The following is a 27,267-nucleotide window of genomic DNA, read 5'->3' on the forward strand; positions in this document are numbered from 1 at the left end:
AAAAATAGTATTAAGAAAATGGGAAAAGGTCCAGTGGGTAAGGCTCCATGCTCCCAATGCACAGGGCCTGGGTTCGACCCCTGGCCGGGGAACTAGATCCCGCATGCATGCCGTAATTAAGAGTTCGCATGCTGCAACTAAGAAGTCCGCATGCTGCAACTAAAACAAAGATCCTGCATGTCACAACGAAGATCCCGCATGCTACAACTAAGACCCAGCGCAGCCAAAAATAAAAAAAATTTTTTTAAATGGGAAAAAAAACCTATAGACTAAGATAAAATATCTGTAATACATATATCAAAAGTCTTATATCCAGAATATATAAAGGAAGAAATAATGTCAATTCTACACAAACTATTCTGAAAGTAGAATAGGGAACACTTCCCAATTCATACTACAAGGACAGCACTGACCAGTTACCAAAACCAGAAAACAGGCATTCTTTCCTTTTTAAGAAAAGAAAACAACAAACTAATATCCCTCAGGAGCATAGATACAAAATCCATAATATATTGGAGCAAATCAAGAAAACTATAAAAGCATCCACAGGGCTTCCCTGGTGGCGCAGTGGTTCAGAGTCCACCTGCCGATGCAGGGGACATGGGTTCATGCCCCGGTCCGGGAAGATCCCACATGCCGCGGAGCGGCTGGGCCCGTGAGCCATGGCCGCTGAGCCTGCGCGTCCGGAGGCTGTGCTCCGCAACAGGAAAGGCCACAACAGTGAGAGGCCCATGTATCGCAAAAAAAAAAAAAAGAAAGAAGCATCCACAGACAATAAGGAAGCGAATGAACATGGCTGTATTCTGTTGTAATAGCAAGTTGGCCAGTGGCTACCAGGATGCAGGGATTAGCACTGGGAGACAATTAGCAAATGGACACAAGCAAATTTTTTTTTTTTTTTTTTTTTTTTTTTTTTTTGCAGTACGCGGGCCTCTCACTGCCGTGGCCCCTCCCACTGCAGAGCACAGGCTCCGGACACACAGGCCCAGCGGCCATGGCTCACAGACCCAACCACTCCGCGGCACGTGGGATCCTCCCGGACTGGGGCACGAACCCGCGTCCCCTGCATCGGCAGGCGGACTCTCAACCACTGCGCCACCAGGGAAGCCCGACACAAGCAAATTTAATGCCCTTTTTATAAAGGTCAAACAAGCAAAAATTTTAAAGGGACTAGTCGACCCAAAAATCAGGAGAGGGGTTACCTGAGGCATTAACAGAATGAGATAGGGAAGGACCACATGCAACAGTCTTAGTAATGTTTTAATTTTTATTTTGGTGGTGGGTTCATAGATGTTCCTTCTATTATCACACTTTGTAATTTATAAGCATGCTACAGATATTCTTTATATGTATCAAATACTAAACTGTTTTTTTTTAGTTTCTAAAGAGAGAAAAAAAGGTTACATACTCCATAATTATAACCATGGAAACATGTATAGGGAAAAAAGAACATAAAACATACCTATGGTGCTAGAAAACTGATAAGATATCTTTTCCAGATTCCCTATAATTTGATTGTACTTTTATATTTAAAAACGAATACCTTCTCTATAACATACACAGGAAACCAGTAACATTGGTTGTTGCCAAGGACAGAAATTGGGTGGCTGAGGAAAAGTAATTGAGAAAGAGACTTTTCTCCAAATGTCCTTTTTTACTTTGATTCTGTACTAAAACAATATACAACATATTCAAAATTTTTTAATTTAAACTAAAACATAAAATTTTTAAGTGTTGCCATTATAAAGACTTAAATTTTAATCTTTTACCTAATAAAGCTTAAAAATAAATAAATAACAAGTTTTACAAAGAACTACATTGTAATTGTTTTCTGTGGTTCCCAAACTGTGTGCCAAGACACCACAGGAGGCTGCCTCACACTCACAGGTGCACTGCCAGGACATTTTAAATCTTTGAGGGAAACACATCATCTGTTAGACACTGCACAAACTACCAACTTGAGATGGTTTACACTCAATGTTAGATCATGCTACATTCCTTTCAATGATGTCACATCTTTGCAAAGCTGGGTCTTAAGCAGTTGCTGCTATAAAAAGCAAGTACCATGAAAAAATAAATGTGGAAAAGGAAATGAGGGCTGTGATGTTCAACCTGATTCCAAGTGTGAGAAACTGTTCAGTGCCCAAGAGGCACATACATCCTACTAGGAAGGAATTACGGTTACTTAAAAATGAAACAAAAATCTCATTTTTCACTTACGTGTTTTTTTTCTAACAGCTACTAAGCTGTTGGACATATATACTTATTAAGCTGTTTAGACTTCATTACTTAGGAAATGGAAAGACCATTAGGTGTTTCTTTTGGTCTAGGATGTATCACGGAAAAAATTCCAAGACATTAAAGGGAGCCATGAACTAAGAAGTTGGAGAACTATATCTGAAAAAAATCCTCTTCCTATAATAGAATAGATATGTTCTTTGGGACCACTTTCCAGGAGAAGTAACCCCACTGAAGTTCTAAAAGGGACCTGAAGTCTTTAGTGTTATCCATAAAAAGTTTATCTTTTTTAGAGCAAGCTAAAGCTAAACTTCAAAGGAAATTAAAACACGATATGATGAGTAAGGAACATAAGCTCTCCGATTACAGTAAGATTTCTGTAGATACTCAGCTACCTGGAGGACAGTAGTAAGCTTAAGATTACCTAATTACCTTCACCTTTTTCAGTGAAAGTTTCCAGATTTACCTCTAGAGATTTAAAAGTTCTACTGATCAAACTGGAAAAGCATCTTGGATCAATGACACTACCTACCGTCTGCCCCTCAATAGCAGCTCGCTGGCGCCCTAACACGTCCTGCAGCTGAGTGAAGTGCTGGATGAAGGCCACCACCTCCGCCTGGAAGCGCTGGGTGTGCACATACTGCACGGAGGCCATCTGGAGGCTCACTCGAATGTCGTACTCCCTCCGGAGCAGCGGGTCGGGCCGGCCATATCTAGGAGGAAGGGCAAAAATGTGACTCAGACAGCAGCAAGATGCAAATTAGTATTTGAAGAAAACTTGGGTGGACTTACGGGTTTCCCTAGAAAACAGCTTTATTAAAATGGAAATCCACCAATCAAGTTTTAGAAAGCAAACTCCAATAATTACTTCCTTTCTAAGCTCCCGCCATGTGTTGAGGATGTTAAATAAAAGTCTGGCGTGATGGCCAGGGCTATAAACAGGGGCATAGCTCTGGGTGCTGAACCCACTCATGACTCCAGAACTCACTCAGAAGCCACCTGTGGTTCAGACCTTTCCCCTGAGGCTCTTTTTCCCTGCCTTTAAGGAAAAATGACTATTCCTGCTCACTCTTCTAGCAAAGACTGTGACAATATGGGCTTGAAAGGTAATAAAAATAAGACCACAAAACAACTGGTAAAGAAAATTAGGCAACAGAACCAAAGTTTCTGGGGCAATCTGTCTTCTGGAAGCTGAAAGAAGTCTTCTTTTTACTTCAGTGAAATGCAAGCTAAAGAGTTTTAGCATCTACATTCACAGATAAATTAGAAAACTTTTACAAATGGTTTTAAATTTAATGGAACATGATGCCCTAATAATAAATTATTATACAGGATACAGTCACTGGGGAAAAGAACTCGTATTAGGTGAGCACCTATTTTGTGTCAGGCAGAGAGTTAAGAGCTTGACACTAATTATCTCATTTATTAGAGAACCATGCCACTGTGGTAGGTAACAGTGCAAACAAATCAATCTAAATTCTGAGAACAGTATGATATACTTCCTCTGGAAAGGAAAGAAAAAGTTCTCAGACATCTTTAGGGACCATTTTTCTCAACTCTGGTTGAACATTAAAATCACTCTGGCAGGACTTCCCTGGTGGTCCAGTGGTTAAGACTCCGTGCTTCCAATGCCGGGGGCGCGGGTGTGATCCCTGGTCAGGGAATTAAGATCCCACATGCTGTGCGGCACAGCCAAAAAATTTTTAAAAATCACTTCGGCAAGTTTAAAAAAAAAAAGAATACTACCGCAGACCAGAATATCTGAGAGCAGAGCTGCATACCTGTATTTTCTAACAGTTCCCTGAGAGGTTTAAATCCCAGCCTTTTAAACTTTCTGCTTTCTGAGAAAACCATTCTTTAATAACTACATAGGCTAAAAATGCCTTCTAAGTTCTAAAATTGAATATAGATTATGATTGTACTGGGAAAAATGCGTAATGTAATTTAAAACCCGTAACTTCAACAACTTTCTCAGGCTGAAATCATTCCAGAGCATTCAGAGCTAGATGGAAATTGATCTAACATAGTCCCCTCAATATTTCGATAGAAAAACTGATGCATGGAGATTAAGTGACTTGCTCAAAGTCACATAACAAGTTGGTGTGAAACCAGACTAATAATAATCACAATTATTTCAATCATACCCCATTTATTTATTAAGCCTGAGTCGCCCACTTCAATGCAGATCCATTGCATTGGATATATATAAATCAAGATTCCCCATAACTAGATCAAATCAATTTTACGTAAGATGTTACGATTTTTTAAAACTTTTCTTCATCGTTTAGCTGACAAGAATTTGAAACAACAAGCAATTATGACAAAATGTTAAGTGAGAAAAGATCGGTATTTTTACTTGAAAGTCTGGAAGATGAGTGCTTCTTCCCCACTTGTAGTGAACCGTTCTCTATAGAACTCTCCATGGGATGTAAGGTCACTCAGAGACAGGCTCCCAATGCTTCCCTGTAAGGCCAGGTCTCCTTCTAGGAATGTTAAAAATTAGAACACATTCTTATGTATCTTTTTTCTGTCACACACCTTAAATTTGCCTGAAACAAAAATTGATACACACATGCTTCAGACTTTACACCATTTAATAAAGCAAAATTCAAAAGAAAATTTTCATATTCCTATACACCCAGAAAAATATTTTATGCACTATTGCAAATAGTCTCAATGCAAAAGTCCAAAGGGACTGAAATAATACTGCAGCATCACACTTTAACACTTACAAGGGGAAAAAATTTAAATGCATACACAATTTAAAGGATAAAACATTTACAAATACAGATAAAAATGTGCTCTCTTCTGAGATCAGACCACTAATTAGAATTAGTGAAATATCATAAGGTCTATTTTGTACTACGGACAAAAAAATAAAGGAGGAGCTTCCCTGGTGGCGCAGTGGTTGAGAGTCCGCCTGCCGATGCAGGGGACACGGGTTCGTGCCCCGGTCCGGGAAGATCCCACATGCCGCGGAGCGGCTGGGCCCATGAGCCATGGCCGCTGAGCCTGTGCGTCCGGAGCCTGTGCTCCGCAACGGCAGAGGCCACAACAGTGAGAGGGCCGCGAACCGCAAAAAAAAAAAAAAAAAAAGAATAAAGGAGGAAGTGTCACAGATATGTTACTCGAGCATTAAAAAATGGGTTTTAGTGTGATTTAATTAAAAGGCAAAATTAATGAGACAGACACTGGAGACACAGATTTGAAACTACTCTGACATTACACAAGTAAAGCCCCTGGAAGGTGGGTAGAAGAAAGAAGAAATGTTGAAATGTGCACCTGGGGCGCAAACCTATATGAATCATTCTTAACATGGTGTGGATATTGAAAAGGAATATTCTGCACTGCTGCTTCTGTGAAACAAACTTTATCATCATAATTAGCATTACAGAACAATGACTGAGGTGTATATATTTGTCGGGCTAGTTCTGCGCCCAGTGAACTGAAGACACATACTTATTTTTGACCCCTAATGTCCTCTAACAAAAATACACAAGCTTCTCCCAATTCTAAAGACCCATCTCTTCTAGGAACCTTTTATAATTAATTTATACCAGGCATGAAATCTCAATTTTAGTTCATCCCGTCCCCAAATGACATTCTTATTTTACTACAGAATCAACATTGGAGCTTTGTAATCTTCCTTATTTCATTACCAGTTGCTTAAAAAAGGAGCGGTATTTTATGCACACTGTAAATCCCTCTGATTTAGAACTTGATACAGCTCCTCTCTTGTGTGCTACTAGGAATTTCAACCTATGGAGTCCCATTAGAAAGAATGCCAGCTTTGCTACAATATCCCCCTGCCTAAACCACCCCCTATTGGTGGCTCCCCCTATGCATGGCAACAGACTGAACACGTGCCCTGGTTTCCCAGAGACGGCCCTGTTATATGCCTGTTTCCCAGCTGTAATTATGAATAATGCCCCCTTTCACTCCCCAAAATGTCCTAATTTTAGACAAAGAAATTACATAGTCACCCAGATAGTCTGTTTAAAACACAGACAGATGTCAGGACCCCATCCCAACCTAAAGAATCAGATTCCTGGGATGGGGAAGGAGTTGTGCCGACGTGTGCATTTCTAACGAGCTACCCAGATGATTCTGATCCACAGACCAGTATTGGGGCACCACCACCACAAATCATGGCCAGGCTAGTAACCATAACCAAGCCACTGAGCCACACCTTAGCCAGTAAGGACAGTTAGATTTGTAAACAGGATGTTCAAACTCTTCCCAGATTTTGCAAGTCTGATTTTCCCCACTTACCAATCATTTCCAGGTGTGCCACTAATTTGGACACATTTGCTTTAGCAAGCTCACTGGTGGTCTTATTCAGCACGAGAGAGAGCGAATGAACCTAAGAACACAGGAGGTAAAGCAAGGCAAATATCACTGAGGGGAAAAAAGGTAACTTTCAGACAAACAGCATCGAGAAAGATGCTGCAAGTCTCAGGAAATCTGAAGATAAAGCTTTTATTTTACTGATGCCATCTTCATTTCAGCTTTTCTTAGTCAGCCAAACCATAATAAGAGGAGAGAGCTGATAGGAAATGAACTCTGTTGTTTCTTGGTATTTGGTTTTCAGGTTTTTGTGGGGTTTTTTGGCCTCGTCTATTCTTTGTTAGTGAAATGTTTTACATTATAAAACAATTTTTCCCCTTTTTGCATTCATCTCTAACATCGCACTATTTTGTAATCACTCACACAGATTCATTAAGTAAAGTCCACCCTAAGAAATCTGTCAAAGCAAAATGATAAATACACTTAATGTTTAATGTCTTGGGACAAGTATTTAATAGAAGCCCGTGGTGACCAACTGGGACTTCACTTAGGAACTACAATCCAAGATTTTCTTTCCCAGAGACAACTATAAATAGAAGAAAACCAAAATCCTCTGTCTTGAGAACAGCATTCTCTGAAACAAAGAAATACGGTATTGCAATACTGTCATTTTAACCACAAAAAGGACTCTATGTCTATGCTTTATTGAGGCAGGTACCTCTGAGTGTTATCACTGGGGTGAGGCCCTGATTGAAGAGAAGGAAGGAGAGACGAGGGGACGGAGAACAGATCAAACCCCCATTCATACACTCTGCTCCCGAGTGGCAGAGCCCAGTGATACTCACGCCTTCATCTTTCATGCCTACCACAAAGTAGGTGATCGGTACATGTATGATGAATGGGAAAAAATGGAAAAAGAAAGAAAATAATAGAAGGAAAGGAAGGAGAAAAATCATGTGTAGGGGAAGGCAGAGAAAAAAGGAGAGAATTATTACAGATGGAGCAATGACCCTGGGGGGCCACTCCAGCACCACAGAGGGTCCCCTTGCAGTAGTTTTTGGACATGGACGACAGAAGGAGCTCGAGGGAATGAGACCTTCATGAAGGGGTAAGTAAAAACACCTCTAGCCACTTAATCATCAAAATAATGTACGTAATGGGCCTAAAAATGCTCTGCTTAGAGGAATCCAGCTATAACCACCTGAGCCCACTCTTAGCATGGATCTTAGAGTCACCAGAAGTGGAACAACCGGATGTTGTAGACCTCCTGGTGTAACTAGGAAGCACTCAGCACCACCTCTGAAGGGTGTTTACCAAAAAGTCGAACCTGAACCTGATCAAGTCTCTAGAGCTAACTTCCATTTCTAAAATTAGAGGATAAAAGAAGTCAAATGGTACCATAAGGACACAAAGAGACAAATCCAGAGTGCGGGACACTCTAGGGGACACTAACCCAGTTTCTACAAGACAACTGCATGGGAGGAAAAGGTGGGGGGAAGTACCATTCACTGAATGATCATTTCTGCCACACACGTGAGGAGGGCCTTACCTACATCATCTCATTGAATCCTCACAACCCAATGACATAGGCACCATTGAACACCCTACGTTTATTGATGAAAAACTTGAAGGAGAAAGAGGCTAAATAATTTGTCCCCAGCCACACAGCTGTATGGTTACAACAAAAATGCCAGGATTCAAATCTAGGCAAATCTGACATTCGAGACTTCATTTTTAACACCTGTACTGTTGCTCTCAATAAAAGCCAGTAATGTTCTGAGTGAGAGGGAGATGATGACAATAGGCACATTTTAAAGTAGCTACTATGTACTGGACATGTTGCCAGGTGCTTTACATAATTCCCTCATTTAGTTATCATAGTGAGATGATGGAAGATGAGGAAACAGAGGCTTAGAGAAGCTAAGTAATTCCAATGAACTACACAGCCCAAAGGAAAGACAAGAAGTTACTGAAACCATTTATTTCCCCTGCCTCCAGATGGGATTAATGCTAAAACCTTTTCTAAAATACGAATGTCTACCCTTTTGTAATAGACATCCAGAAAACCATATAGCTCCCCTGCCAATAAGAAGAATTTTCTAATGTAAATGTAAATGTAAATGTACAATGACAGCATTTAAGTAAAAAAGCCCACATTCATTCTTAGAACTTATGGGAGCCCAAGAGGACTGATACCTTGAGATCCAGTTTGGTGTTAACTGGATCCTGAAGTTCAGACTCTATTAAAGCGCTTGGCTCTGACTTCACGTTTTGTAGAATGTCCTCAGGCGGCACCTTCACTGCATGGTTGTCTGCAGTGGAGCCAATTCCAAAAAAATCTAGTATCATGACCCAGGTCTGCAGTGTGATCAGCACATCCAAGCAGTTAAAATCAACATCAATGCTCCGGTTAACTCGATTATAACTGGAAGAGAATTCTGGATGCTTCTTATCCACCAAGAATATATTGATATGGACCAAGGAATCATCAAATTTACTCCTTCCAGCAAGTATCTTGGGCTCCTCTACTGTTGGAGAAGGAGGTGGGGTCAAGGGACAGTCCTTGTCCTGGACTTCCTTTTGCTTCTTCCGGGAGGCTGAAATGGGTCTCTGATACAGCTGAAAGACATTAGGAGCTTCTTCCATGTGGGAAGGGAGAGACCGAGGCATATCCGGATACTCCACGTTGGACACAGAAGGGCAAGACTGAGAGAGATACTCTTTTTGTGCTAAACTAGATGGCTTAGGGGCTCCCCGAGACACCATCAGGTTCTTATATTTGGAATCTGGATTTTTCTCCAATAAGTCTTCCATCAGCAGAGAGCGCAGGGCAATCTGAATGGATAAAGTCTGAGGATGGTCTTTACTGAATTCCACCTCAAAATCTTGAAATTTTAAGCTCACAAGACCTTGCGCCCCCAAAGTCAGATCTCCACTTAGCTGAACTTGAAGCTCTGATATACAGAAGTTGGCTTGAATCTGGGTAAAAGATCTGACTTCCTTAAAAGACAAGGACTTTTGAGAAGAGTTAGAAAGGCTGCAGTGGCTGAACAATCCGTTCTCCTTCCTTTCAACGGAAGGTTCTCCACAGGTACCGAGGGAAGGCAGAGGAGAGTTAGGGCAAGGTGAGGAGGTGGCACTGACTGGAAGCTTATTCAGGTCTTCACTGTACACGAGATTGTCCAGAGTTTGTAAAACCTGCTCATATACATGCTTTGCTAACACCACCTGTATTCGAAGAGAAAAATTCAGTTATTCTGCTACTGTCATCAACTGCACTCATATGCACTGCCCACTAATTTTTTATGGCTTTCCCCGAGAAGTTTTAACTTAGGTGACAGCAAGGACTATCTTTTGTTTCTTTTCTGTCCTTACCTCTCTGTGACCCATATCTATTCACAAGGCCCTCCCCAAGTACCTCACAGAATAATCTACACACAATAAATGTTCAATAAGTGCTATTAACTGTAGGCCTGAATCAGCAAAACACTCTAACCCCAAAAAACAACCTCAAAAATTGAAGGGAATACTGCCAGAAGTCTAATGTGGTTATACCTTAGGATTGAGAAACAAGACTCATGGTTCTAAAACTCACTGATCATCACCAATTAGTATAACAACCTAAGTTTAGTACAGCTGATCAAACAGTACTTTTTAATGATAATAATGATAATGATGCAGATCCATGATTACTTGTTACTCCCTTACTTTGTTTTTAATTACAATTTCTTAATAAAACTGTTTTCAGGGAAGTTTTTTATCTACTTAAGGACAATTTTTTTAACAGAAGCATTCCAAACAGATACAGAAAAAACAGAATTAGAAGGTGATCATTTTGTAACCCCTAAATAAATAACGTATCCCACCACAGTTATCAGTGAATAAGACCTTACACGAGTGACTGACAGGGAATTTTACGATGGAGGGATCAGCTTCCTGCCACCTGAACACAATCAACAATTTTGGCATCACTAATGTCAATTAGACATTATGTGCCTCCTGATATAATATAACATAAAGTACACTGCACCACCTTTGAAGTGTTCTGGCCAAAAAAAAACATCCTGACTCCAGTTAAACCTGCAGAGTTAACTTACAATTTACAGAAAATGGGGGGGACAAGTTCAGTGACACCACAAACTAACAGCCAAATGCGGACTGTAGGACATTGCGCAGGACAACTGACCTAGTTTTCCCAACAAAATAATGTCATGGGGGGAAAAACATGAGAGGGAAACTAAATGAATAGAGACCCACAAGTTGTACCATCCAAATGCAATGTACAGAGCTTGTCTGGATCCTGATTCAAACAAACCAAAAATGAAAAGACGTTTTTGAAACAATCAAAACCGTCTCTGAAATCTGAAAATGGATTAAAATTCAGATGACACCAAGGAATCTTCATTAATTTTGTAAGGCATGATAATACCATTATAGTTACTTTTTTAAATGCACATAGTTTGTAGTGATACATTCTAAATATATAGGGTTAAAAATGGCATGAGGTCTGGGATTTGCCTTAAAATATTTCCCCAAAGGAAAATAAGAATGGACGAGACACATGTGGCAAAATCTTGGTAACTGCTGAATCTGAGTGATGGGTATATGAGGTTTATTAGACAATTCTACTTTTGTCTATTTTTAAAATCTTTCATAATAAAATATTTTTCATTATTTAAATTACTAAATTATTTTAAAGAATTATTTAAAATAATTTTTTAAGATTTTCATCAAAAACAACAGTAAGGGGCTTCCCTGGTGGCGCAGTGGTTGAGAGTCCGCCTGCCGATGCAGGGGACATGGGTTCGTGCCCCGGTCCGGGAAGATCCCACATGCCGTGGAGCGGCTGGGCCCGTAAGCCATTGCCGCTGGGCCCGCGCATCCGGAGCGTGTGCTCCGCAATGGGAGAGACCACAACAGTGAGAGGCCCGCGCACCGCAAAAAAAAAAAAAAAAAAAAAAAAAACCCAAAAAAAAACAAAAAAAAACACAACAGTAAGTCGATGGTAACCATAAGATAATAAGTCAATATAATCCAATAGAATTCACATTATGTGCTATATTTAAGCTGAAATATTCATCCTAAGTAACCACCACTGATGAGGCAAAAGTTTAAAAGAGAAAAAGGAAATACCCTAGAAGCCAAAAAGGAAAAGCTTTGGGGAAAGTTCTCTCACCCAGAGACCCATATCTAGGAACCACTGATGTCAAAAAGTATGTAGGTTCTGTTAACAGCACTCCTGGGTTACTCCAGAGCAACTGCCAGACAGACTAGTAACCAAATACTGCCCAAGGCCAGGGTCCACTGTCCTAAGATCCTGCTTGTCCTTGCTGTTTTATAATGTTATGCTTTTTGCTCTCATGCCTGTGAAAGCAGGAAAAATGACACTTTCGAAGGAAAAAGGATGACAGGTGTATACACACATACACCACACACACACACACACACACACACACACACACACACACACACACACACACACACACACACACACACACACACAGAGCCCCGGACCATTTCATTTCAATGAGGGGCAAGATTAAGTCTCCCTTGAAGGGATCTGTCAACAGCTCAGATAATCACATTGTTTTACAGGCTGGGCCAAATGTGTCAGAAGTGTGACAAGAATTATAACCTTCTGGGAAAGAGAGACTGACTTTTTAAGCAATGATTTTCCTCGTTTCTTAATGGCAATGGAATTAAGGATTTGCCCTCTTCCTCTACATAATTCGCCCCTCCTCCACATGAAGAAGGCTAACAAGACTGATTCCCCAGTGATAGAAGGACATGATAAAAGGATTCCATGGTTCATTGGAAGAAGTTATTGACAATAATATGAATATCTCTTTGAATTTATATATTTTCCTTCCAACATTTTATATATACAAAATATAAATATAACATACGTATATAATATAAATGTAAAATAATTACATAATTTCAACTGTCCTGACATAAAAATCAATAACGTGTTTACCTGCACTGGATTGACAAATTTTCCTTCGATCTTCATGATGCTAGAAGTTCCCAGGTCATCTGGACTAAGGGAGAAAGTCAATTCAGATTCTCTCTCTATAGGGATCTTCTCCAGTTTAAACTGAATGGTCGTGTTGTTCAGGATGTGAAAAGCTGGCATAAAAGAGAGGAAATGACAGACTGGAAACATTCATATTTACTGCGTTCCTGCTGATTAAGTAGAGAGTGTTTAGAACAAAGCCCAGGAGTTGCTCCTAGACCAGGAGGGCAGGTTAGCCTGGCACCTGGGGTCTATGACTGAATACAAACTTCGGTAATTATCCCAAGACCAAAACTCATAGCAAGCAGAGGTATAAGATAAATTTATACACAAAAAGTAACAGTTATTTTCATGACATGCTCCACTTGGTGGCTTCAAAATATGGTGCAGTGAACATTAACCCAGGCCAGGGTCCATGTTAAGCTTCTCTTAACCTCCCAAGCTGGCATTTTCCAAACCAAATTGCTCATCCATGTCCAGCTTTAGAATGATCCCTCTTATTGGACCTAAGTCAGAATCACAGACAATATAAGGTTCTAAGTAAACAACTTCTAACCCAAGCAGAAAAAGCAATCTTTTGCTAAGTATGTAAATCAATCGGTGAACACAGCTGAGAACCATAGGAGAAGTTCTCAAAGGCATTAATTTCTTCACCGATGAATAAGGCCGTCTAGGGCTTACCTGATTTCTGTGGATGCCAAGTCTATTAATAGATTGAACTGTTCGGTTTTAGCAGATCAGATCGAGAACACAAACTGGCATTTTATTCCTAGAACCCTGGACCAAACCATTACAGAAGATGACAGGATACTCAAAGGAGAACATAACATCCAGAGACTAAGTTTCATATTCTATTTCTGTCAATCCCTCCAGCTGCCTTAGACTACGATATTTAACTAGGAAAGATCTACAGCTTAGGAATGAAAAAACAAACAGATGCATTTGACCAAATTACGTAATACTCTAACAGAATCCACCCACTGAATCCCTGTGAATGAACACTCACCCAACGGGTCCACTTAAAAAAAAAAATCTTATTTTGCCAAATATGGTTATCAATGGAAAAAGTTGCAAACATTCCAACCTAATATGAAGCATTCTATTAAAATTCTATTTTGATTTCTTAAATATTAACCGGGGATAATTCTAAAAGAAAGGTTTTTGTAGTTATTTTAAACCAAGTACTATCTACATGAGCTGGGTTTGGAATCTTTAAACAAAATGAGACAAAAGATACACACTCCTCACCTTGACCTCTATGCAAAGATTCAAAGAAATCATGTCGGGTGAAATGAGCTTCCTCTTGACTATTGGCACTGGCAGACCCAGAAGGAGAGCAAAACGCCTGGCTCACTTCAGGCCCAGGGCCCTCTCTGCCTGCCAACTGGGTGCAATTCAAAGAATATAATTTAATGTCTTTGATTTCCACTTGCAGACGGTCACTTCTGGATTCATCATCTCCTGCCACAAAATTCTGGATGAATATCTGTCCCAAGTGTCCTACCAACAACTCAGGACTCCCAGGCTTCCGAGGGATAGAAACAACTGGTGATTCAATGTTTATGTTCAAGATTAGCTTTACAGTGTCGGAATGAGATGCACCTAGGCCAAACCCATATGTTTCATTTTCTTCTAAGATAAAGGATTCCCGGGCCTTCCTTGGAGTTTCAAAGAGTGATACCATCTCAGTGTACTCGGCCGTCTTGGTGGCTAGGACTGTGGTGACTTTGGTGGCTGCGCTTTTCAGCATATTTCGAAAATTTTCTTCCAGCTCATCCATGGACAATGTCAACTCCTTCAAAAATTTAGCAGAGTGGTTGTAATGCAAGGAAGCCATCTTGAGGTTGAGGAAACATTCCTGTTTAAATTTCTCAACAAAGGTGAAACTCAGAGCTTCAGTGAGGGCTGCATCTTCCATTCTGACAAATACAGATTCAAAGTAGCCAATATCACTGATAATATTTTCATAGCCTATGGAATTCCCAATGCTGACAACATATTGGTTCCTAACATTCTCCTGTGTCAAATCCATAAGCTGCAAACAGCCAAGAGAACCGTTCACGTCAAATGTGCTGCCCATGGAGACGTTAACTTTGGTGCCACCTATACTTGCTGTCGCAATTTTTCTGCCATATTTCTCTCCATTTGCCATTCCCACTGTCCGAAGGAGCAGCAGGTTAAGTCTGTGGATTTCCACTGCAACCTCGGTGTTTTGTTCATATGTAGATTGGTAAGTTCCTTGTACCCCAAAGCTTCTTTCAAAATCAGTCATTAAAGGTTGAGGACTCAAATCATCTTTTTCCTTGGGAAAGGATTTTTGAAGAAAACCAATCAGCTCCACAATTGTCTCTGGATTTAGGATGATATCCAAATTATTCACCTGTAACGAAACCACCTGAAGAGTGCTGTCCAAATTCATCGATGGGCACTCTGAACTCACAAACTGATACTCCAGTTTTATGAGGGACTCTTGTTCTTTGGTGAGAATTCTGTCAAGAGAAACACCAGTGGCTGATCGGTCGTTCAGTGTGGCAGTATTAGTGAGGTGGGCCACGTTGGGTCCAGAGACAGGAGACTGGGCTCTGCTATCCCGGAGGCTTCCTGTTGGGATATCAAAGCTCAAGTTCTTATGAGAGGCCATCAAAAGGTCAAAATCAGCACCATATGTCTGCATGGTGTCCACCAGCAGCAAACCATGAACAGTGAGGGAGACTTCAGCATCATAAGGCCTCTTCACAAAGTGAGCGTTGGTACCAAATACCTTGAGCACAGAAATGTACCGGCCGTTGCTCTCAACACCAAGCTGCATACAGTTCACTTTAAATTCAGCCAGGAGGAGTTGTGACTCCACCAGAACCTCCCGGGTATGCTGCTCCAACACCACGATGCTCTGGGTTAAATTCATCACCGAGTCTTGCAAACTTCCCCGCTGTCCCCCTTGGGGAAAAATCTTCTCTTTAATCTGAGTGTCAAAAGTCTTCATTTCTGGGGTGGTCAGGAGAGCAAAGCAATTCTTTAGAGCAGATATTTTATCTTCATTGATGTGGATCTTTAGGTCTGGTAGGTTGCCTGATAGCACGGCTCCGGGGTACTTGGGATCTGAAGTATAAATCAATCGGCGTTCTAACTGTAGGTGAACGTTGAATTTCTCGACCACATGGGTCGGTCCCACATCAATATCCTGGACATGCTTCCAGTTGTCCTTCACTCGTCCAACCATGATCTGGAGGTCCAGAAAGGACAGCGAGTACCTCTCATACATCTTCGTGCTCATTAAATGTGCTTGAAGCTGCTCTTCACTGAATTCAACTCCAGAAAATGGAGGTGTTTTCTCCCTATCACTGCTGTTTGTCTCGGGAGGTGGGGTGTTAGGAGGTGTGGCAAGAGGGGTCTTATATTCGTCATCACTAAACTGATTCTCTTCAGATGCTGACCCGTCCCCACTCTTCCTCTTGGAGTCATCTGCAGATGAAAAAAGAGAAGATTCAAAGTATATGTCTGCTCTTTCCTTCCTCTTCCCTTTAATGTAAGAATTAAGAAAAGTAGAGAATCAACCACCCCAATTTAAAAAATAAATGGATGAAAACGCCAAGCATTATATTCTGTATTTACCATTTATTCAGCATAAACTTATCTACTGATTTGGAAATCAAAACACAAAGAGTAAAAGTGTATGAACATGAGAAAAGATGGAGACCTGCTAACGTTAAGAACATATGTCAGGGTGCAGAAGCCAACAACCTGCTGCCCGAAACTGCCCCCACCCCCAATCTGAGCTGCACTGCGTGAGCTGCCATCACCAACCCCTCTTACGTCACTCTCCATATTTGTTTACTTTTTCCTGTATTCCTCTATGTGTACATTTTGTCCCCTCCCCCCACTAGAATGTTCTAAAAGAAGAGGTCTCCTCTACCTTCCTCAACACAATACCCCTAGTGCCTAGATCAATGCTTGGCAAGCAGCAACTGCTCAATATGTCATGTTCTACCCCCAGAATTCACACTCTTAACCCCCCTCTCTTCTGCACCCAAGCGGTGCCGAGACAACAAAAACACATCGCTGGGTTTGCTATGTCTCTATTCCATGTTTGTGTTTTACAAATTCAAGTAGGTGCTTTCTGTGGTTGTGTGATCCTTTTCTTCAGATACAATTCCCTTTTCACATTCCCCTTACGGCCAAACTTTTCCACTCCAGCTCAAATTCTCTACCCTCTTCTCCTCTTCTAATCTTTCAGTAAAATAGGATAAGGTTGAGATTGTTTGATAAGCTTCCTCAATCTCTTTTATCCAATGAATCCTCTCTTTCCTCCCTCCCATCTCAAGGTGAACAATGACTATTTTTTGGATCTAATAATAGTAATGAAATTACCTTCCAGGAGTCTTTTTATGTATGTCCCTAATATCCCTAAATAGATTAAATCTCTATTCCAGAAATTATGTACTGAGAAATAATGTTTATTAAAATACAGAACGTTACACAAGAAATACAATTAAAAACCACAGTGAGATACTACTACACAGTCATGAAAATGGCTATAATCCAAAAGACAGATAATAACAAACGTTGACAAGGATATAGAGAAACTGGAACTCTCGTACAATGCTGGTGAGACAGTAAAAAGGTGCAGCCATTTTACAATCTGGCAGTTCCTCAAAATGTTAAACACAGAGCTGCCATATGACCCAGCAATTCTACACTGAAACAAACCCAAAAGACTGAAAATATACGTCTACACAAAAGCCTATACATTAATGTTCATACCAGCACTACTCATAATAGCCAAAAAGTGGAAACAACCCAAATGTCCACCAACTGATAAATGGATAAATAAAATGTAGTATATTCATACAAGGGAACATTATTCAGTCACAAATAGGAATGAAGTACTGGTACAGGCTACAACATGGATAAACCTTGAAAACACTATGCCAAGTGAAAGAAGCCACACATAAGACCACGTGTTATATGACTCTATTCACGTGAACTGTTCAGAATAGGCAAATCCATAGGGATAGAAAGATTGGTGGTTAGCAAGGGCTCGGAGAGCTGGTAATGGAGAATAACTGCTTATGGGTTTAGACTATCTTCTTGGGAATGATGAAAATGTTCTGGAATTAGATAACAGTGAGAGTTGCACAATTTTACCAACATACAAAAAACAACTGAATTCTACATTTTCAAATGTATCTCAATAAAGCTGTTATTTAAAAAGTAACAAGGGGGCTTCCCTGGTGGTGCAGTGGTTGAGAGTCCGCCTGCCGATGCAGGGGACATGGGTTCATGCCCTGGTCCGGGAAGATCCCACATGCCGCAGAGCGGCTGGGCCCGTGAGCCATGGCCGCTGAGCCTGCGCGTCCGGAGCCTGTGCTCCGCAACGGGAGAGGCCGCAACAATGAGAGGCCCGCGTACCGCCAAAAAAAAAAAAAAAAAAAGTGACAAGTGAACTCTGGAGTTACAAAATGTTAAATACCTCTTTTTTTAAGCTTTACTTGGCTTAGCACAGAGACACATCAATCTACCACAACGTGTCTTCATTACTTCACACTCACACTGTACCTTGGGTATTGGTCAAGAGCATTCTGCCTAGATCCACAACAACCAACACAGGATTCTTGAATTTGAAATCATCAGGAAATATCACCTGAGGGGCAGAAATGTCTAGTCGCACAGTCCACCGTTTACTCTCCTCCTGTAAAAATAAAACAAATGACGATTAAATAACCTTGAACTGCAACTGCTGACAGTGGGCAGCTTTATCAGCTAGGGCTCAAGCCTTCCAGAAAGCCACACTAGGGTCACAGGATGACGTAATGGTCTCTGATATTAAAGCAAAATGTTTAAAACAAAAGTGGATCCAAATGTTTAACAACTTGAGACATTACCACAGGCAAATGTCTGAAGTGGGAGAAAAAAATTGGCAAATCACTGGTTTGGTGGGTTGTTTGCTCTTTGACTTTGATGATCAATGGTTTAAGAAAGGTCTGATTTCTAAATGTATAGGACTTAATACTTTAAAGTATTGTAGAAGTTATACAGTTCAAATCAAAGTAGAAATCCAAATATTTTTATTTATTCATGGATATTGCTAACCATGAACTTTCAGGCCAAAAGACCTTAGTGAAAAACATAAGCTTTGACATTTGAAATATAAAAAATAGACCAATTCATGAATTTGTTAACAGTTCTTCCCTGTGACTAAAATTAGCTAATTTATATAAATGCTATCAAAAAAAGTTGTATGTAGTAAAAAGCTAATTTATATAATTACACATAGTAAAAGCTACATGTAGTAAGTTATATGTAGTAAAAGCTGATTTATATAAATGTGATCAAAAAGAAAACTCTTGGTCTAAGATAATCAGAAGGTACTAAATGTTGTCATTTGTGTCAAAACACTAGCAAAAACAGAAAACAGGACAAACTCTCCTCCCCTCACTACTTACCCCTAAACATTTTCCTCTGAACACTGCTGCCATGCCTTACACTCCCAGCTGGCTCTGCACCTTCCAAAGAAGCCACACTGACTGCTCCACCTACTGCTGCATCTCGGCAGCACACCTCCAGGCCACAGGGTCAGAAACCCAGTTATTTTCTTGTTTTGGTTTTTTTGGGTTTATTTTTAAATTTTTATTGGAGTATAGTTGATTTAAAATATTGTATTAGTTTCAGGTGTACAGCAAAGTGAATCAGTTATACATATACATATATCCACTCTTTTTCAGATTCTTTTCCCATATGGGTCATTACAGGGTACTGAGTAGAGTTCCCTCTGCTATACAGTAGATCTTATTTATCTATTTTATATATAGTAGTGTGTATGTGTCAATCCCAATCTCCCAATTTATCCCTCTCCCCTATCTTTCCCCCCTGGTAACCATGTTTGTTTTCTACATCTGTAACTCTATTTCTGTTTTGTAAATAAGTTCATTTGTACCATTTTTTTAGATTCCGCATATAAGTGATATCATATTTGTCTTTGTCTTCACTCAGTATGACAATCTCTAGGTCCATCCACGTTGCTGCAAATGGCACTATTTCATTCTTTTTTATGGCTGAGTAATATTCCATCGTATATATGTACCACATCTTCTTTATCCACTCCTCTATCGATGGACATTTAGGTTGCTTCCATGCTGTGACTATTGTAAACAGCGCTGCAATGAACACTGGGGTGCACGTATCTTTCCGAATTACGGTTTTCTCCAGATATATGCCCAGGAGTGGTATTGCTGGATCATATAGCATCTCTATTTTTAGTTTATTAAGGAACCTCCATACTGTTCTCCATAACTGTTGTACCAATTTACATTCCCACCAACAGTGCAGAGGGTTCCCTTTTCTCCACACCCTCTCCAGCATTTACTGTTTGTAGACTTTTTTGATGATGGCCATTCTGACTGGTGTGAGGTGATCCTTCACTGTAGTTTTGATTTGCATTTCTCTAATAATTAGTGATGTTTAGCATCTTTCCATGTGCTTTTTGGCCATCTGTATGTCTTCTCAGGAGAAATGTCTATTTAGATCTCCCACCCATTTTTTGATTGGGTTGTTCCTTTTTTTGATATTGAACTCCATGAGCTGTTTGTATATTTTGGAGATTAATCCCTTGTTCACTTCATTTGCAAATATTTTCTCCCATTCTGTGGGCTGTCTTTTCGTTTTGTTTATGGTTTCCTTTGCTGTGCAAAAGCTTTTTAGTTTAATTAGGTCCCATTTGTTTATTTTTGTTTTTATTTTCATTACTCTAGAAGGTAGATCAAAAAAGATATTGCTGCGATTTATGTCAGAGTGTTCTGCCTATGTTTTCCTCTAAGAGTTTTATAGTGTCCAGTCTTACATTTAGGTCTTTAATCCACTTTGAGTTTATTTGTGTGTCTGGTGTTCAGAAACCCAGTTTTGCTGGACTGTTGAGATGGCTCTGGGCTCTCCCTTTCTACTTACGGCATCCTCATGTCAGCTGGTCACTTAGCATCACAAAGTGACCATCCTTCCCAGGAATTACAACTGGGGCATCATTCCAATTGTTTTTCTTCTGCTAACAGTACATGAAAGGGGGTGTTCTTAAGTGAAATATTTACAAAATGTCAGGTCTAGAAAACGGAACAAAGATGAGTCTGGAGAGTGTTCCAAGATGGGTAAAAGGAAGAAATATGATCTCGTCTCAGTCATTTGTTTTTATTTATTAAACCCTGACTGTACAAGACATGGGATTTTATTTTTTGCTAACTGCTAAGTACTTCCTAGATTCAGTTCACTTAATCAGTGTAACTGATACAAGCATGTCTATCTATGTAGGTAAAGAACTTAGAAAAAACACCTTCCTCTTCCCCGCCCCCCAAAAAGAGTATTTACTACGCCTACTTACAATGAAATCACCCACTAGCAAACGATCAAGAGTTTGTCGGATTTCCGCCTTGGTCTGCATCTTCAGTCTGTTATATTGTCTTCGGGCAGCTTCAGCCACTCTCAACTCAAGTTCAGACTGATAACCAAAACCTGCGAGACGGGAAATATACAGGAGTCAGAATTTTCAAATGGCTGGGTGAAAGAAAGCACTGCAACTTCTATTCTCACCAGGGATTTCCAGCAAAGCTAGAACACAGTCTGTACAACAACAGTTCCTTACTCCAGTCTGACCTGGTGCCATACAGGGTAACCGGAATGAGGCGAAGATGGGCGAGAAAGGCACATCCTTTCAAAACATCCATGTGGAGAAAGGCAGTATGTGAGGGAAGGATACCTAAGTTACTAGAATTTCTAGAACCAGTTTCTGAAAGATTCCAAACTATATTTCAAAATTCTTAAAAGCATATTACACTGAAAGAGCAATTGGAATTTAGAAGTAGTATATGCCTTCTACATTCTATCAGTGACAGAGCAATGAAGCCAAGATATTTATGGCCACTGTTTAAATGAAAAGACTCAAAAAACTGGACCAAAAACTAAAACAATTGTTATGAAGAGGGAGAGGCAGGATACATTTAGGAAAGTACCACTGTTTTACTGACTTCCTTGTCAAACAGAAGTGCTTCTTCTGCACATACTGCCTCAAATCTTTTTTGGGACCAAAGGAAGGCCTAAGTGAATCAATGATGACACAGGAGAGTGCAATGGTGAACCTTGGAATACTTAATGCTGCATGAAACAAGTAAAACAAACCACTGATCCTGTCATCTAGGAGGAAACTGAACATTCCTCCTAAATTCTCTGGCCTAAAATATCCTGGGTAGCCAAGGAAATCACTGTCCTCATGGAATGGGAAGCATTTTAAATGCATGCTAAATGAAGGCAAAGAAAGAGAAAATATGAAGGCTATTGATTCCTCTTGGAAGAGTAACTTTCCAAGGACATCCACTTTGATTCAGTAACTAAGGACAACCCTATCCACTTACTCTGCAGGCCTTCTCTACCACTACCAGGTCACCTGAATGTATAATAACCCTTGTCCCAGAAACGACAAGAAAGATGTCTTTAGAAAGTCACATAAGAGCAAACAAACAAAAAAGTTAACCTGAGGTATGAACCTTTCCCTTGTAGAAAAAGTCTGCTACTTTTTTAATAGCCTGGGGATTATATATGATGTTCAAGGGCCTCGTGTTGACATTCAGCCGCCTCTCAAAATGGCTGTGCACTGGATTTCTCTCATACAGCATCTCAAAAAATGGGTCATCTGGGTCTGCAGCTAAAGGAAAGAACCAGAGAAAGAAAATGGAACACAGCAAAATAATCATCTTATTCTTGATAACTGATAAGGACTTCTGGGAAAAAAAGACATTTTCTCAATTATTTTCCAATTAGTTCTCATTTATGAAAATTTTATAAAACAGAAAACCTAATAAGGATTGACTAATTGGCAACAGGACTCCTCAAACAGGACCAGGTTGTTGGACTCATTCCCAACACGTAAGTAACCCAGGACCTGGGGGCCCTGAGAGTTGCCCCAGTCACACATGGGTGGAGGGAGAGCACGAGGCAGTCTCCAAGTCAGACAGGGATCCACACAGCAAACCACTGGGCACAAGACAGGATACACTCCCTCTCTGCTGACCAAGACTACTGATCTATAATCATCGCATTTTGAAGAATGAGTTTAAGAACATATGACAATTTACCAGGGTAATGATCGCTTCTGTCTGCAGATGCTGTTTGGAGTCCAAAAGACTGTGAGACTCTGCCAACTTCTTTTTGCTGATAAACACACACAAAATGCAAAAAGGTCAGGGCGAGAGGGACCAATTCACTGTGCACACGCTCTCTCATGTAGTATGCTTTGGCATCACTCTTGCTTAGCACAGTCAGAATCAAAACTCGTCTGACACCAGGCGACTGCGGACTTGCAGGCTGAGCCCTCCAGTCTGTGCCTTTCCCCAGCCTGGTACGGGCAGTGCGCTACTCTGCACTCAGCACACTTGATGAACGACTGCTCAACAAGGACTGAGTGTGTACAGCTTTTCACACTTTCACTCTGCCCACCCACACTCTCCCCAGTGCCCCATGACAAAACATTATGAGAAGAATAAGGGGCTAAAGATTCAACTCTTCTGGGCTTCCCTGGTGGCGCAGTGGTTGAGAATCCACCCGTCAATGCAGGGCTCGAACACGGGTTCAAGCCCTGGCCTGGGAAGATTCCACATGCCATGGAGCAACTAAGCCCGTGCGCCACAACGACTGAGCCTGCGCTCTAGAGCCCGTGAGCCACAACTACTGAGCCTGTGTGTCACAACTACTGAAGCTCGCGCGCCTAGCGCCCACGCTCCACAACAAAGCGAAGCCACCACAATGAGAAGCCCGCACGCCGCAACGAAGAGTAGCCCCCGCTCGCCGCAACTAGAGAAAGTCCACATGCAGCAACGAAGACCCAACGCAGCCAAAAATAAATAAACAAACAAATTTATTTTTAAAAAAAAGATTCAACTCTTCTGACCATCTTTTTGCCAACTTAGTAAGATCAAAGATCTTCTAGTCTAAAAAGAATATTATATATAAAAAACTACACCTATAGAGAAAACTTGTGGTGGTTCTTTTGTAACTCTGGAAACATGAGATGACCTATCAGTGACTGAGGGTCAGAATGAATGAAAATCACTGTCGGATACAGAGGACATTCAACATTGACCTTGAAATGCAGAAAATAGTGGTGCTGACAGCATTTTCTTCCAAATCAGAGCAACTATTCCAAGGTGGCTATAACACAGGGAGGGAAGAAGGCATTGCCATAAATCTCACCAACACTTGCTCTCTGACAAATACAAAAAACTTATCTACCTCCAATTTGATTCTGATCAGCCTGTCTCAAAATGATCAAATGTCAGAATGAATCAGGTTAATACTACTTTTGTTGCCTAAAACAGACCACAATTCACGAACACCCTGGATGAATCAGCCATCCCACTGCTGTACATACTGGATTAGGGAAGACCAGAAGAGGAAATAGAGTCCCCTCTGTGGCCAGGTCTCGAAGAAACAGTCCACCCAACCGGACTGAAAGCAAGGAGGAGTTTCTTCGAGGAAGAGATTCTGCTAGAAGTTTTACACCTACAGAAAATAAATGTTAAGAGTTATACTATGCCATCATAGCCTTAATTATTTTAAAAGTATAAGATATAATATTTTACAGAAGACTATCAGATATCATGAACTATTTCTCCTTGAAATTTGAACAAAATAACCCTATCTACATATTATATGTCTATCTATATAAATCTATAAGGAGTATTAGAAGTTTCCCAACAGAATGAATTTTAAACAGAGCACTTTACAATTAAATTCAAGCAATCTGCTAGTTCACACTAAGTTTATGATTTCTCAGCTCTCAAGATTATAAAGTCAAAATCAAACTGGATTTTTTTTTTTTTTTGGTCATTTGCCTTTAAACTACTGACAAGCCACAGATAACTGGCTATTTTATGAACTGCAATAAATCTGTTTGTGAGAAGAGAAAACGAACATCTGGGTATTTATTTACATACCTTTAATTCAAATTCAGAAAAAGAAGTCAAATACAGTCAATCTTCATTATTCGCAGACTCCATATTTACAAATTCGCCTATTCCCTAAAATTTGTTTGTAACCCCAAAATAATACTCACGGTGCTCTGCGGACATATGCAGAGCAGCCAAAAATTCGAGTCACCTGAAGCGCATGCTCCCAGCTGAAGATGAACATGGCAATCCTCTGCCTTCTTGTTTCAGCTCATACAAGTGCCCTTGTGTGGTCTATTTAGTGCCAGTTTTTTGCATTTTTGTGCTGTTCCTTGGTGATTTCGTTGTTTATAAGGGTCCCCAAGCACAGTGCTCAAGTGCTGTGCCTTACAGAGGAAATACATGTAGTAGATAAGCTTCACTCAGGCATGAGTTACACGCCGCTGGCCATGAGTTCAATTAATGAATCAACAACATATATTAAATAAGGTGGGGCTTCCCTGGTGGCGCAGCGGTTGAGAGTCCACCTGCTGATGCAGGGGACACGGGTTTGTGCCCCGGTCCGGGAAGATCCCACATGCCGCAGAGCGGCTGGGCCCGTGAGCCATGGCCGCTAAGCCTGCGCATCCAGAGCCTGTGCTCCACAACAGGAGAGGCCACAACAGTGAGAGGCCCACGTACCAAAAAAATAACAAAATAAGGTGTCTTTAAACACACACACTCATAGGACAAGGTTATATACTGATCCGTTGACGAATGTGATGACCAGAGGCTTGCAGGCACCTAACCTTGTGTTTCCCCTCGGAGCCCGGAGTCAGTATTCACGCAACTTTCTAGAACATAACTACTGCAAATAATGAGACTCAAGTGGACACTCGTGCCCAGAGAGATACAGAGCATCAGGTGGCTCTCTGGAAGCAATACCTGAAAACTCAAGCTGCATGAAAGCACTCTGATTCATCTGGGCAGCTCCCAGCTCCTGGTGCAGCAGAGTCACGGTCCCTCGCTGTAGCTGTAAGTTCAGTTTGGCAAAGACATGGTCTCGCTTTGTGTACGTGTTCATACAAGAGGCGTCTGCAGTGGGGTCAAAAAACTCCTCGGAGCCTAAATGTGAGGAAAAAAAGACTTTAAGAAAACACATGGGAAAATTTAAAAAGCACTGATCACAGTCATTATGACATTACTTAACTATTTTCCCCTTTTAGGGAAGAACTCCAAAGTCACGGGTGACTGTTTTATTCACCAATGTGAAACGACCCTAACTGTTTTATAAGGGCCCTGATCAACTTACTGTCAAATGAGGGACGATGCCAAATTCATGATAAAGTACACTATAAGGCAGCACGGCCCGATGCAGTGCACTGTCCTACACTGCACTGTCCTACACGGTGGCCACTAACCACAAGTGGCTTTGAGCACTGTGGCTCATGTGGCAAGTCAACTGAGAAGTGAATTTTTTATTTTAGTTTAATAAATTTAAATAGCCATTTGTGACTACAGCTACCGTACTGGACAGCCTGGGTGTAAAAGGTGGCTCCGGATTGGTATTCAAGCCTCCTCAGAGTTTAAAACTTTTGAACTTGTTCAGATTTAATTCTCTTACAATCACTGCCACTCAGATCGATCTGAAACCATATTAATATACAAATTCAGTAATGCAGTTGCAAACAAGTATCTCTTGAAACTTCCTCTCTCTGACTCTATGAACATGAGACAAACCGTTACCAATGTCTTTTTTTTTTTTGGCTGTGTTGGGTCTCTGTTGCTGTGCACAGGCTTTCTCTAGTTGCAGTAAGCGGGGGCTACTCTTCGTTGCAGTGCACAGGTTTCACACTGAGGTGGCTTCTCTTTGTTGCAGAGCACAGGCTCTAGGCATGCGGGCTTCAGTAGTTACAGCATGCAGGCTTCAGTAGTAGTTGTGGCACGTGGGCTCTAGAGCGCAGGCTCAGTAGTTGTGGCGCACGGGCTTATCTGCTCAGCAGCATGTGGGATCTTCCCGGACCAGGGATCGAACCCATATCCCCTGCACTGGCAGGCGGATTTTTAACGACTGCACTGACTAGGGAAGTCCTTCTACTTTTTTTCTATTTGAAATATACCATGGGCCATTTCACAAATAACAGATGAATTATGAACCAAGGGTCTCCTTTCACTATAGCCAAGAAGGGCAAGTAAAGGCCAGCCCTGCCTTACCCAGGATCTCCTCAGGAGTCCAGTGTTCGTGCTGCTCTGCAGTCAGGCCCTCGACTGGTTTCCCTTCAGGGCTCTGCTGCCCATACCAGCCGCCCCAGCCAGGAAACCAGGACTGAAGGTACTGCAGCATCCCGCTGCCTCCGCTGGGTTCTGGGTCTCCAGGAGACTCTCCCGGAGAATACAACTGAGGCTCTCGTAAGCTCTGTGTCAATCAAAAATGAGCACATATGAGTACCCGAAGACAGAAACAGGAAGTGATACACCGCTGCTTATTCTGTCTGCCCACAGAGGCACTCAGAGCCTAATGGGTCAGAACACATCTTTTCACAGAGGATTTCCTACCTCTGCCAGTTCTTCCTGTTTGTGAAATCGTTCATGAACCAGTTCACGCAAAATCTTCAATTCCTCAAAGCTCTGTTCCTCTTCAATCCGACACACTTCCTCCTGTTTGGGTGAAAACAAACAAACAGAACAGGTATTATAGCTCCAGAGAAACGGGACACCTTCACAAACCAATCCAGTACTGTGAAGAAACCCAACTGGCCTCCAACGTTTCCCAACATTTAGAAGGCCAAGAAACAATGAAGATAAACAGTTAATTCCATAATTGCT

The 27,267-nt window shown here is 41.0% G+C and overlaps 2 protein-coding genes across 13 annotated transcripts in view; one reads left to right on the plus strand and one right to left on the minus strand.

The window, feature by feature from the left end:
• LOC117202358 (basic proline-rich protein-like) overlaps positions 1 to 27,267 on the plus strand; it is a 447,146-nt gene that overhangs the window by 275,311 nt on the left and 144,568 nt on the right. The window lies entirely within an intron of this gene.
• The window catches only part of VPS13D (vacuolar protein sorting 13 homolog D), a 245,260-nt gene that overhangs the window by 194,999 nt on the left and 22,994 nt on the right, over positions 1 to 27,267 (minus strand). For all 12 annotated transcript variants that reach the window (XM_033432975.2, XM_049695910.1, XM_049695917.1 and 9 more), the window contains 14 exons: positions 26,998 to 27,099; positions 26,656 to 26,857; positions 25,387 to 25,566; positions 23,946 to 24,076; positions 22,654 to 22,729; positions 22,053 to 22,223; positions 20,907 to 21,037; positions 18,098 to 18,230; positions 13,790 to 16,003; positions 12,503 to 12,654; positions 8,722 to 9,753; positions 6,511 to 6,601; positions 4,595 to 4,721; positions 2,771 to 2,951 (listed from right to left, as the gene is read on the minus strand). In XM_033432975.2, coding sequence (XP_033288866.2) covers positions 2,771 to 2,951; positions 4,595 to 4,721; positions 6,511 to 6,601; positions 8,722 to 9,753; positions 12,503 to 12,654; positions 13,790 to 16,003; positions 18,098 to 18,230; positions 20,907 to 21,037; positions 22,053 to 22,223; positions 22,654 to 22,729; positions 23,946 to 24,076; positions 25,387 to 25,566; positions 26,656 to 26,857; positions 26,998 to 27,099 — 4,923 coding nt within the window. The remainder of the gene's footprint in view (positions 1 to 2,770; positions 2,952 to 4,594; positions 4,722 to 6,510; positions 6,602 to 8,721; positions 9,754 to 12,502; positions 12,655 to 13,789; positions 16,004 to 18,097; positions 18,231 to 20,906; positions 21,038 to 22,052; positions 22,224 to 22,653; positions 22,730 to 23,945; positions 24,077 to 25,386; positions 25,567 to 26,655; positions 26,858 to 26,997; positions 27,100 to 27,267) is intronic.

The sequence above is a fragment of the Orcinus orca genome, chromosome 1, assembly GCF_937001465.1.
Source record: "Orcinus orca chromosome 1, mOrcOrc1.1, whole genome shotgun sequence".
Lineage (NCBI taxonomy): Eukaryota > Metazoa > Chordata > Mammalia > Artiodactyla > Delphinidae > Orcinus > Orcinus orca.